General features: G+C 39.5%; 1 protein-coding gene across 1 annotated transcript; it reads left to right on the forward strand.

Moving 5' to 3' along the window:
• Nucleotides 1–217: 217 nt before the first annotated feature.
• LOC121513856 (sialoadhesin-like) lies at nt 218–13148 on the forward strand. The gene is made up of 8 exons (XM_041793862.1): nt 218–597; nt 2492–2622; nt 2822–2883; nt 2967–3172; nt 6691–6954; nt 9790–10098; nt 10320–10422; nt 12151–13148. The coding sequence occupies exons 1-8, from the start codon at nt 546–548 to the stop codon at nt 12212–12214; spliced, it is 1191 nt and encodes a 396-aa protein (XP_041649796.1). The 5' UTR covers nt 218–545; the 3' UTR covers nt 12215–13148.
• The last annotated feature ends 147 nt before the right edge of the window (nt 13149–13295 follow it).

A 13295-nucleotide genomic window follows, 5' to 3' on the forward strand; every position in this document is an offset into this window, starting at 1 on the left:
TGGTCAACTAAACAGAAGAGGGGGGCACATGTGACGTCAACGTGCGTCTCTGAGTGGACAAACGGTGCACGAGAGCCCTCGCTGAGCCTGCAGACCTGCTGCAGGTGAGCACATTGTCCCACAAGTGTAAATGATCATAGAAATACACAAGTTCATATGGAATGAAGAGAAGCGGGTGTGAGGATTTCAGCTATTGTTTTTTTAACAGTGGTCTGAGCCCAATATTTTCTCAAAGCGTACAGGCTATTGTCCCTAAACCAGCAACTTGTTAATGTATTTTAAGTTCAATTTGGTGGCATGAAACCACAGTCATCCTCACAGTTCCGCATGAAAGAGAAAATAAAGGAGAAGTTAGACGACCTGACCTTTAAGACTTGTTCATTAAGGGGAAATGTTTGCCTTTGAGTAAGGAGGAGAGAGGAGAGCAGAGCTGTAGGCTTAACAGGGATCACCGAATCAAAAAGTGGTTTGAAAAGGAGAGGAACAGTGGAGAAGAGGAGGTGAGACCACAACAGCTCAAGTTAAGGCTTCAGCAGGAGGTGAAGATGGCTGGAGGAGCTGCACGGATCTGGCTGCTGCTCACAGTCTGTCTCAGAGGTAAGAGAGTCAGCACTCAAACAAGTGAATGAAAACAATTTAGGTAAAGTTGGAAGGATATTCACAGATTAAACCTTTACTTTCAACTTGCAAAATAATATCTTATGAATACTGTTGATGTTTGCTTGAAAATTCATGGGGGCTATGTTATGGCAGATGTGCAACTCTGTGTCCTTATGGTGTTTTACTATACTGTAGTTGCCTGAAAAATAGATGTCATTTTCTCTGGTAACAAATTGGCAGTATGCTTCTATTTGAATACTGTGGACATCTGCAGTAAAACAATTCTCCCCTGCAGCCTGTTTTAGATATTGAATTTTGGATGAAATCCAGCTGATACAGTGCCTATAAAAAGTATTCACCTTGGATGTTTTACCCTTTTAACTGATTTATAAATCAATCATGGTCAATATGATTTGATTTTTTTGACCCAAAAAAATGACCAAAACCTATTTGATGTTAAAGTGGAAACATTCTTCTACAGAGTAATGACAATTACATGAAAAATGTAATGTAGGATGACTGCCTGCAAAAAAAATCAGCGTCTTACAGTCAGTATCTAGTAGATGCAATCACAGCACTGAGTCTGCAATAGTTCTTATGCAGACTGATTAATATTGGTCTCCAGGATTTTCCCATATTTGGTGCATTAATTTCACCCTCTACCTTTACACACCTTCCAGGGCTACCTGCTGAGAAGCATCATCACAGCATGATGTTGCCATCACCATGCTTCACAGTTGAGGTGGTGTGTTTGTGGTGATGTGCAGTGTTTGGTGTCTGCCAAACATAATATCTTGATGGCCAAAAAGCACCATTTTGGTCTCATCATAACAAAAAAAATTTCTTCCACTTGACCATTGAGTCACTCAGTTTGTGAGGACGGCCCGATCTAGGCAGATCTACATATGTGTCATATTCCTTCCATTTGTTGATGATGGATTTGATTGAACTCTGAGAGATATTCAGTGCCTTGGAAATGTTTTGTCTCCATCCCCTGACTTGTACTTTTCAATAACCTTTTCTCTGAGTTGCTCTGAGTTGCTTTGAGTGTTCTTTTTTCTTCATGGTGTAATGGTTGCAAGGAATACTGATTAACTAGTGACTGGACCTTCCAGATACAGGTGTCTTTATACTACAATCACTTCAGTCACATTCACTGCACACATGATCTCCAATTCACTAATTGTGAGACCACTAGTTGGCTGGACCTCTGTTGAATTAGTTCAGTCACTTTAAAGAGGTAGAAAATTTTTATGCAGCCACTTATTTCAGATTCTATATTTTCATTTAATTGGCATTGCATTATAGAACTATGTCATCACTTTGACATTAAAGAGGATTTTTTAAAATGTTATCTAGTCAAAAAAGCCAAATCATTTTTGCCATGATTGATCGGTAAAATAAATAAAAGTGTAAAACATCCAAAGGGGTGAATAATTTTTATCAGCACTGCAAGTCTGTTGGTCCTGACTAAAACTCAACAAACTTATTCATGCTGCTGATTTAACTGCTGATATGATATGATAATAAAAGCCAATATGTTGGTTAGAAATGTTGGCAGAAATTTTCATATCTGCTAGTACCTGTATCATACCAATAACATAGTGCATTCCTACTTTTTTTGACATTGTTCTGAGAAGTCCTGACAAACTATAATCATAGGTGGTATTACCATCAGGCAAAGGTAGTCAAGGGTCATCACAAGGGTCTTGTGCTCCAAGAAGGGCTTTTATCTGTCTCAGAAATGTAACAGTATTATTTTTGCCATGAGTTAACAGTAAAATGTTTTATCCCTTAATCCATAAGAATTTATTGATTCTTGAGAAAATGCTGCATAATTTAATATAACCCAATGATTATACTGCATTAAAACATGTCCTCTGTCCTCCAGGTGTTCTTGCTGGTGATTGGTCTGTTCATCTCCCCTCTGGTCCTATCTGCGCTGTGACTGGTTCGTCTGTAGTTCTTCCTTGTTCCTATGACTACCCTCAAAGTTCCAGCGAAACTCAGCTCTCCACTCAGGTGACTCAACAAAAGAAGGCTTTGTCAGCAGCTGTAGGAAATCGAGTGTTTCTCGACACAAGAGTTCTCTGATGGGGCTAGAATATGAAGTCACAATATACAGGAATGTTGTTATAGAGTCAGGATGGCAAAAACATTTCTCTTGTTCAAACGCTCAGTGTGTGTATAGTAATGAAAACTTGTTTTTTTTTTTTTTTAGACTGGAGGGGAAGTTGTGTCTGAGATGTGGTGTCTCGAGGACAGCCGCTGTATCACACCTAGGTATCTTAAAGGTGCACACACAGTTCATATAAAAGTTTTAGACACAGTGTCTAAATGTCTGTTTATCTATCTGCCTGTCTTAGGTATGTCTTCCACAGCGATGGTATCTTCCCTGATCCATCCTACCAGAACAGGGTGGAGTACCTGGGGAAACCAGGAACAAAGAACTGCTCACTTAGGATTTCTGACTTGAGGCAGTCAGACAGCAGCACGTACGTTTTTTACGTCATAACCAGTCACCCGACACAGAAGATGCCAGAGCAGAGAGGAGTACAGGTGCTGGTAGCAGGTAAGGATGAGTCACTGACCATAGAACTACCTCTGGTTTTAATAAACATGATAATCTGTACCATATCAGTAATTATCACTTCATTCAAGAAAAAATACTCGCCTTTTTATCTCATTGAAAAATCAGCCATTTGTTGTTGGAGTTGGATGTTATAGGAAAAATGTGTTAAATAGACTCATAAATCAATCATGGTCAATGCAATTTGGCTTTCTTGACCAAAAACGAAACACTCTTTGATGTCAAAGTGAAAACAGATTTCTGCCAAATAATGCAAATTAAACAACAATATTAAATGTAAAATAAGTGCATAAATATTTAATCCCTTCAAGTCAGTCTTTAGTAGATTCACCTTTGGCTGCAATACAGCACTGAGTTTGTATGGATAGGTCTCAATCAGGCCTGCATATCTGGACGCTGCAATTTTACTCCATTCTTTGCAAAACTGCTCAAGCTCTGTCAGGTTGAATGGGGATGGGCCTGAAAAACCCTTCTGGAGTCCAGCCACAAATTCTCTATTAGATTGAGGTCTAGGCTTTGACTCGTCCTTTCCAGAACATTCACCTTGTTGTCTTTAAAACTTTTCTGTGTAGTTTTTTTTGTATTCTTTGGGTCATTGTCTTGTTGGAAAATAAATCCACGCCGTAGATCACGGTAAAAACTGTTTAACGTTTCAGTGTGATTTCATTGTTGATTTATCTCTTAAAGTGTGATTTTGACTCCTTTGCCTCTTTTTGAAAGGGATGGATGGATGGATGGATGGATGGATGGAATTAAAGCAATTAGGCACATACCACTGAAAAACCACTGGTAATATTGTACGATATATAGAAAAACACCCAACCCATACAGCTGTAGGAGGAAATGTTGATGAAGGCTGGCACAAGAGACTCTGTATGTCTCATTCAACTACATACTGTTTGTCTGAGGTTTCTTCAGTATTGATTTATTTCAGATGCAAACCAAAAGCTTAATTATTAGTTGTTGAGTTACTTGTCTCAGTTACATTCTTGGACAAATAGTGCCTGAGTCTGAGCACTTTTATCTAGTTTTAACCACTTCCCTTGAGCAATTGTTTGTTTCTCACTTTGTGCTATTTAGAGAAGATGAACCGAAACTCCTCACAGACTGCATGAACTCAACAAGACATGGCTAGCATTTTATAGCGCTGATTTTCCTGGACAATTCCTGCATTAATATTGGTTACAAAATAACTTTCAGTCAAACATGTAGAGACAATATGCTACACATCAGTGCTGATTTAACATGAGGGGATTTAAAGTGATTTAAGGTATTAGTGCTGTCAAATTCTTCCTCATTTCATGTGTACTGATGTGGGGAAGTGGTGGTGTTCTTTTACCACAAAGACTTTTACGGTAGTGACTGAGAAAGGCCTCTGTGGAGTCCGATTGTGTTGTTTTCCTGTTTTTCTCTCTGTTGCCATGCTTTGTCATCCTCTGTGAATCACAGAAACCTAGCAAGGGTTTTAAACTGTAATTAACCTGATTTAGAAATCTTTGAAGAGAAATGTCAAAACAGTTGCAGATGTGAAAAATTGCTGTTTTGTTAGAAAAGGTGGGATAGCTCATTGTTTGTCTAAAAGCCCAGTTTTGGGCTTTCAGCTACCAAGTGGTTAGTCTTGATTCTTTGCCCTGTGCTGAAAACAGTTTGAAATTCAATATCTCAGACTGCATATGATGGTGTCTGGCTCTTTTTGGAGTTTTTTGGATTATTTTATTTAGCTCAGCAACAAGAGCTGGTCTTTAAAATGGCTATTTTTTTATTTATTTATTTATTTAATCAATCAAATTTAGAACAGCAACAAACACAGAAAAAAGGAAATCATTACTCAACTGGGAGTCGTGTCCAGCTACTCACAAAAGTTGTCAGCTTGAGCCGTTATTTCTATCCAACCAGTATGTAGCATAAATATTAATACCTGATATAGCATTGCTTAAATAACCCTAAAAATGTTTTAACCCTTGCAATGGACACCTCCTTCATGTCCAGTTCATGTACACTTGTGTAAATTAACCATCCCCTTAAATGTTTTACCCCTTCATTGATTTTTATGAATTAATAACCCACCCCGATTCGGCTTGACAGAGCTTGAGCAGTTTTGCAAAGAAGAATAGAGTAAAATTGCAGTGTTCAGATGTGCAAGCCTGACTGAGACCTATCCACACAAACTCAGAGCTGTGAGTAAAACCAAAGGTGTATCTACTAAAGACTGACCCAAAGGAGGTAAATATTTATGCAGTCACTTATTTTACATTTAATATTGTTGTTTAATTGGCATTACTTAGTAGATATCTGGATTCACTCTGACACTAACCCTTTGACTTCCACACTAAGAAATACATTTGCAAAAAGTTATTTGTTGGTAAAATTGTGATCCTGCCTCTTCAGGTTTTATTTTTCAGATTACCCAATCAGGAAGTAGATATGAAAGTCAACCAGCTAGTCAGGGTTGTTGTGGACATGTATGGATTTCTTTTATTTCTGCAACAAAAGTTCTGTTTTTTTCATATAAAAACATCACAGGGAGTAATATTTGTTAAAAATAATGTTATATTTATTTAACAAATATATTTCTTGACTTATATGTAAATACTTATAAAATAAACTATGCAATTTCATTGAAATCAAGTACAACCCACAATGCTAAGTTATTCACTGTAAACAGAAAGTTGTTGAACATTTATGAGCAGAGATGTAAACAGGCCTCATATTTCCACATCACACTTGTGTAACTTTCTCACTGGACCACACAGTGTGACTCTATGACCCTATCAAACACCTGCATTCACTTCATGTGGTATGCAACAAAGCACTGCTTTTTGTAGTCCATTATGCCTGTGACTGAGATAGAGGGAGCGAGAGTAGGCCTGTGCGTGTAAAATTGTAAGATTGTAATGAGTAAACCAGTGGTTTCTTTCTACTTCAGGACATTCCAAATGGTTTTAATGGCTTTGGCCAATGTTTGTGCAGTGGCTCTGATTGATTTTCCATCTTCTCTCAGCTTCACAATCACTTGTTTTTCACTCATAGACAGCTCTCTGGTTTTCATGTTGGTTACACCTCTCAACTATAAATGCAGTCTGCACAGGCAAAATCCAAATCTGAAACTGAGCATGGACATTCAGCACTATCTATTATTTGAATAATCAAAGCAATAGGACACACCTGGGCAACAAAACACACCTGTCAGTCACATATTCCAGTACTTTTGCTCACATGAAAAATGGGTGGGTTCAAACAAAGAGGGCTATCTTCAAAATGGTGTATCAGATCCAGACGTAAATACCTGGAAATGAAAGCTGAAATGTTAATCTCTTGTGTCAGATTTATCTTTTGATGTCAAACCCAAATGTTGAAAGTCTACAGCGAAAACAAAGGACTTGGGCCAACTGTTCCAATACTTTTGGAGGGGATTGTACGTACAGTAAATAAGTAATTTTACAATAACCTATTCCAAAGCAGTTGCTTGAGCAGTCACTTTCCCTCTTTCTTCTCTGCAGAATCCTCCAGTGCAGCCTCAGTGTCAGCGAGTCCAGCCAGTGACATCAGAGAGGGTGGGTCCTTACGTCTGGCCTGCTGCAGCCCTGGAGCATCGCCACAGACCCATTTCAGATGGTATAAAAACACAAGCAGCAGTCTGAGGCACTATGGACAGGTGTGGAGCATCAATGACATCACATCTGAAGCCTCTGGAAGCTACTACTGTCAAATAGAGAGCGTGGGAAAATTGCAGAACTCAGCAATGCTTCACATCGATGTCCAGTGTGAGTGGAAGTTCCTCCTTAACTGTGGTACTGATATGTAATGTTAGATAAATGTAAGTCTACCACGGAATGTCCTTTATTTTCCTTTCATCAGTGATAGAGTTAGTGATGTGTTAATCGTGGACAAGTGGGTTCAAAGACCAAGCTCTTACATAGGAGCCATTAGAGAGCCATTTCACTGTTTTGCCCCTAGTTATTTCATAGACACAAGAAATGGATGACCTTTTAATCCACATTGCTGCACCACAGGTATACCATGCACTAAGGACTCGAATTGACGGCGTAGCATTAATGTTTTATGCCAGTGGTGTCATACTGCCAGGTCAGTGTGTTGGTTTCATCTGGTACATGACACATGACAGGATATTTTGGAAAACACAAGGAGATTTTTATAATTTTCCAAAAAAGAAAATTAGAAAATTAAATCCTACGTCAAAACATCAGTAAATCAAAGCATGGCATGCACACTACAAGATTTTTAAAATCGTAACCATTTTTAATGTGAGAGACCTCACACATGTTGAAACACTATATGGACAAAAGTATTTAGCCATACCTGTTAATGATTGAATTCAGGTGTTTTAATCAGACCTGTTACCACAGATGTATTATATATCATCACCGAGCCATGCGGTCTCCATTTGCAAACATTTGTGATACAAAATGGGTCATTCTGAAGAGCTTAGTGACTTTAACCACAGTACTGTGATTTATGCCACCTTTGCAATAGAAGGTTTGTGAAATTTGTCCCTGCTGCATTTTCCACAATGTTCTGTAAGTGATATTTTCAGAAAGTGGAAGCGTTTAGGAACAACAGCAACTCAGCTGTGAAGCAGAGGACTACATAAAAACACAAAGCGGGTTCAGTGACTGCTTAGGAGCATGGTGAATAAATGTTGTCAGTGCTCTTTCTTGATGTAAACACAAAAACTGTGGTGGAAGCTTCATGTAATGAGTTTCCATAGTCGAGCAGCTGCTTGCAAACCTCATATCTCCAAGTCCAATGCCAAGTGTTGGATGGAGTGGTGTAAAGCACACCAACACTAGACTGTAACTGCTTCTCTTTTTGGCAGTCAGGTGGGAGATTCTAAGTTTGTTGGGAGAACATTACCTGCCTGGCTGCACTGTTGCCAACTGTGAAGTTTTGTTGAGGATAATGGTACTGGGCTGCTTTTTTTTTTTGGTTTGGGCTAGGCTTCTTATCTCCAGTTTAGGGTATAGCATCTTAAGGGCTTCAGCATACTTAGACATTTTGGACAATGCTATGCTTCCAACTTTGTTGCAACCACTTGTGGAAGGTCTTTTTCTATTCCAACATGACTGTGCCCCAATGCACAAAGCAAGGACCATAAAGACATGGTTTGATGAGTTTGGTGTGGAAAAACTTGACTGGCCTGCACAAAGACATGACCTAAACCCCCATTTGGGGTGAACTGGAACGGAGATTGCAAACCTGGCGTTCTCATCCAACATCATTGCCGACCTCAAATATGCTCTTCAGAATGAATGGGCAAGATTTTCCACAAAAATACTTCAAAATCTTGTTGAAAGCCTTCCAAGAACAGTGGAGGCTGTTGCATATGAAAAAAGGGGCTAATTCCATAAAAGTACATGATCTTGAATGCAAAGTCACCACAGTCCCAGTTGGTGTAATGGTAAGGTGTCCAAATACTTTTGTCCATCAGTGTATAAACACAGTTTTGCTCTTATTGTGTGTGGTCTGCACTGACATAGACACCACAGCACACACTAAAGGATCCTGTTCACTCAGAGTCTCAACTCTCAAAACTGAAAATCAAGTGTACCTTTAGAGTACAGAAGTTAAATTTAGCCAGTTTTTAGCTATCTGCTGTTACTGTCATTGACATGGCTGTGTTTGTTGTGCTTCCTCCTTCAGCTTGCTTCCTGATTTGAAATTGTTCCATTTTATGTAATAATCCTGCTCATACCAGCTTGGCTGTCCTTAGTGCTCACCCCATATGGCAAGATTATTGGTTCTAGAGATTGATCATATTTAATATCTACAGTCTCAAGTTGGAGCAGTTCTGATCATATTACGATAAGATCAGAGAGGAAAAGATCACGCTTTACACACCACAGGAAAATCTTACAAGAAAATCTCTAGAACCATGCGATAATCGGGCTTTTGCTGACTCCAGTCAAAGAGGGGGAATCAGGTTGAAAACTGGCACAATTACCTTGTAATGTGGGCCAGAATTTAGATGTTTTATTGAAGCCAGATAGGTACCAAAGAAAGAGAGAAAGCATCTTTTAAAGCTATTGCTGTATACACCTGTGAGGGTCTTTTGGTTTGTGTCTGTTTTGGTTCTCAAAACTGGTGCCTCTAATTTCCTTGCTTATTTTGTCTTATACATCCTGCTGCCTTTTACTAGTCAAAAATATCACCCTCTTTAAATCCATGCTGTGCAAAATGTAAAAAAAAAAGGCAGTTGTGTTAGCATGATGGAAATCGTCTGTTCTGACATGTTCTCCTAGCAGTGGTTACAGACATTAAAATGACCACATAGAAATGCCAATTCTTGTTCCTGACAGTCTTATTTGCTTTAATAGATCATGAAGTATTATCAGTATTAATATCAGTCTGTTTTGCAACCACTTTGAGTGTTTCCTCACCAAGGCATTAATGCTGGCATTAGTTCAGCACAGTGCAGTCGACAGACCTATTGCATAAGAAATCCCTCCTTTGTTGATGAAACTTCCCCCTACACTCTAAGTACTGTGAAAGACTTTGCTTTCCTTTGTGATTCGATGTTGTTTTCACTGTAAAGTAACTGAATGAAAGTGTAACATACCATTGATCACTGTCCTGTCTAGACCCTCCTCTAAACATGGCGGTCTCAGTCTTGCCCTCCGGTGAGCTACAAGATGATCCTGTGACTCTGACCTGCAGCAGTGATGCTAATCCACCTGTCCACACATACGCCTGGTACACGGGCGCAGCGTGTCTCCCTAAAGCAGATAAAAGCTTTTTTAAGGCGAGACAAACTCTGGCTAAACCTACAGGAAGTCGCCTGATGCTCAGCAGCTCAAACATCACTGTCGACCAACCCGGGCTGCACTGCTGCGTGGCACGAAACAAACATGGATCACAGACTTACAGTGTGACTCTCAACAGCTCCAGAGGTGCGTTAATGAACAGCTGTTAACCATAATATAGGAGCTTGGGATTTTTAGCAACATGTCAAGATCTTTGCAGAACAAAGTCTTAGAAAAACATTCAAGCATGATCCAATAAAAGGGCTGGTCTTGATCCCAGGTCTAGATTTACATTGTATTAGAAACACTTTCTGATAAAGTTGGGCCAAGATAAAGTTAATCTCTAATAACTGTTGTGTCCACTTCAGCTCTCACTCCGTCAGAGTCTTCAGGAGGCAGATGGACACTAATCGGAGTGACCATTGGTGTTTTGCTGGCTATTGTTGCCATAATAGTCTTTGTAATAATGCGGTGAGTTCTGTGTTTCTCTTACAGCCAATTGGGTTCTTTAGAAATTCCATCACAGTCAAAACGATAGTGAAAGATGACGAATGGAGATGTGATGCTCAGCTCTCCTTAACTCTGCTCTATTTATTATGTTGAACTGAGTTTTTCTCAACAAAAACTGCACTCCATATATATAAAGACTCTCAATGTGACTTTTATATAATTGGCTTTAATAGAAACTTAGCACAATAAGTAAGGACATTTGTGTTTGGTAGATTATTTATTTGTTGTAACAATGCTTCTTGGCAATAAATCTTATACTGTTGGAAAGCCTATTTATTTCCCTTTTGAATGGTACAACACTTGTAAGGAACATGCATTTGTGGGATGAGCAGCAGAGCTGAGTATGTGGGTTGCACCCATGAAAAAATTGCCAAATCTTCCCTGCCAATGCCAAACAGCTTATTTTGCTATTGACTCTTGTTCCGACAACCTAAGAAGACAGTCTCCTCACCGTGAGCACTTAGGAACCAGAGACTGTCTTCTATAGATTTGCAGTAGAAATATACAGGACAATATGGCTGATGGCTCTTTTCCCAGACAATCCAGAATAGACTTCACACAGCCAATCTCAGGTCTCATAAGGCTCCCAGGAGGCCTGTCATGTCGGCCCTTCACTGTCAGGCTCATTTGCGCTGGTGTCGGCAACACATGCACAACAACCTGAACATGTGGAGGATCATTATGTTCAGGGATGATTCCAGATTCTGCCTACAGCAGTTGAATAGGGTCAAGTGTGGAGAAGACGGGGAGAACGTTGTGCTGATTGCTGCATCAATTGACTTACATCTGTGGGTGTGCATCTCCCTCACTGGAAAAACAAGGCTTGTCACCATTGGAGGAAATCTCAACGCAAAGAGATATCAAGATTCTGCAACCAGTGGCAATACCATATCTCCACAGTCCAAGACTCTATCATGCAAGATGACAATGCTCGCTCCAGCAGAACTTCGTTCATCAGGGACTACCTCCAGAATTTGGGAATGGAGAGGATGGAATGGCCTTCCAGCAGTTCTGCCCTAAACCCCACTGAATATTCGTGGGATCAGCTTTAGGCGTGCTGTTCCTGCCAGAGTGAGGAATGGGATACCATCCCACAGTAGTGTGTGACCAGGCTTGTGACCAGCATGAGGAGGAGGAGCCAGGCTGTTGTGGCTATGTACGGTTCTTCCACATACTACTGAGGCCCCTGCCTGTTAAATGAATAAACTGTTAAATTGCCAATGTCTTGTTTCTTCAGACATCAATCGTCCAATCCACCAAACAAACAAGGGTCGATGGCAGAATAAGCTGTTTGGCATTAGCACATTTTCATGGGCGTAACCCACATACTCAGCTGTGCTGCTCATCCCACAAATGCATGATCCTTACAAATGTGGTACCATTTAAAGGGTAATAAACAGGCATCCCACAGTAAAAGATTTAGTATTGCAAAGAAGCATTGTTACAACAAAAATAATCTACCAAAGACAAATTTACTTTAGTGCAAAGTTTATGTAGTGATGGGTTCATGAGCTGTGAATATAGGAAAAAGAAAACCACATTGTTATGGCTATAAATTTAGATGGTGCTTTAATTGGTGTAAATATTACCCCAAAATGTTTAAGCTGTGCTTTTTTTTTTTTTTTTTTTAGAAAATATTCAGTGTTTTAATATTTTTTCATCTGCTATTTTTCTGTATTTCTTTTTCAGGAAACGTAAGCCATCTAGAAACCAGTCGTATTCCCCCACAGCCACAAGTGAAGCAGAATTGTAAAGGATCATCGAGACCAGGATTGACCAGAAGCATTTTTATTTGCACTGATGTTAGCAAAGAGACATCCTGATGCTTCTCTCTTTCTCAGACACTGTTGTGTTTACACCCCAGTGCAGCAAGGACAAAATATTGTCACGTCATACCTCAGTGTAGTTCTGCCTGTTCAGACCTGAAATCCTGCTCACAGAGGGGAAACATTTTCCCTGGACTGTTGACAGCGCCTACACAGAGAGACAGAGGATCTCCAGGCTGATGCTGCTGCACAATCAGGAAACCAGATAAAAACTTCTAATGTTGTGGATTTCAATGCACTGGACTTAATGAGGATGAACTCAGCTGATGGCTTAATTTAAAAACTGATAGAATCAGAGAAATTGTTTAAATAACTTTATCTATCTAGTTGTGCTGTGGAAAAGCTAAAAGCTGTTGCAAGGAATCAACTGACCCAGTTTTAAATTAAAATGTAAAAAACTACCTTAGAAACGATAATATTAACCCTTACATGACCAAACTTGTTTTGTTGTTATACTGGTGCTGTATGTTTCACATATGAAGACCACAGATGACATCTAGAGCTATTTTTAGCACTGGTACATAAACTAGACCAGAACAACAAACCCTTTACTGTTTGGGCAACGTCCAGCATGAAAGCCTGTTTGGGATGACGATGATGAACAAGAAGATGATGGAAAATCTAATCCTAATGAACCAATTAAAAGCTGTAGGCAGTGGGGACTGTGTGATTCTGGGTAAACTGTTGTTGTGATAAGGCCTACATAGATACAGACCAGAGCCTGAGGAGACTAAGAGGAGGGTGAAAAACCAGCAGGACAGTGACTCTGACGCCCGGTCATCCATGTACAAAATGAACTGAACATCAACTCTTTAAAGCATCAGTCTGTTTTTAGAAGCATTTGTCTGATGCTCATAATAAAGTGAGAAGAGAAAAGTGTTAATGTTTTTAAATGTTGGTTAATGTTGGCTGTCAAAATGAGATTACACATATTAACTACAACAATGATAACATACAAAACTAGACCAATGCTGGAGGACAACTTTGTTGAACGTAAACATTTTTCAC

The sequence above is a fragment of the Cheilinus undulatus genome, linkage group 8 (assembly GCF_018320785.1).
Source record: "Cheilinus undulatus linkage group 8, ASM1832078v1, whole genome shotgun sequence".
NCBI classification, from domain to species: Eukaryota; Metazoa; Chordata; class Actinopteri; order Labriformes; family Labridae; genus Cheilinus; species Cheilinus undulatus.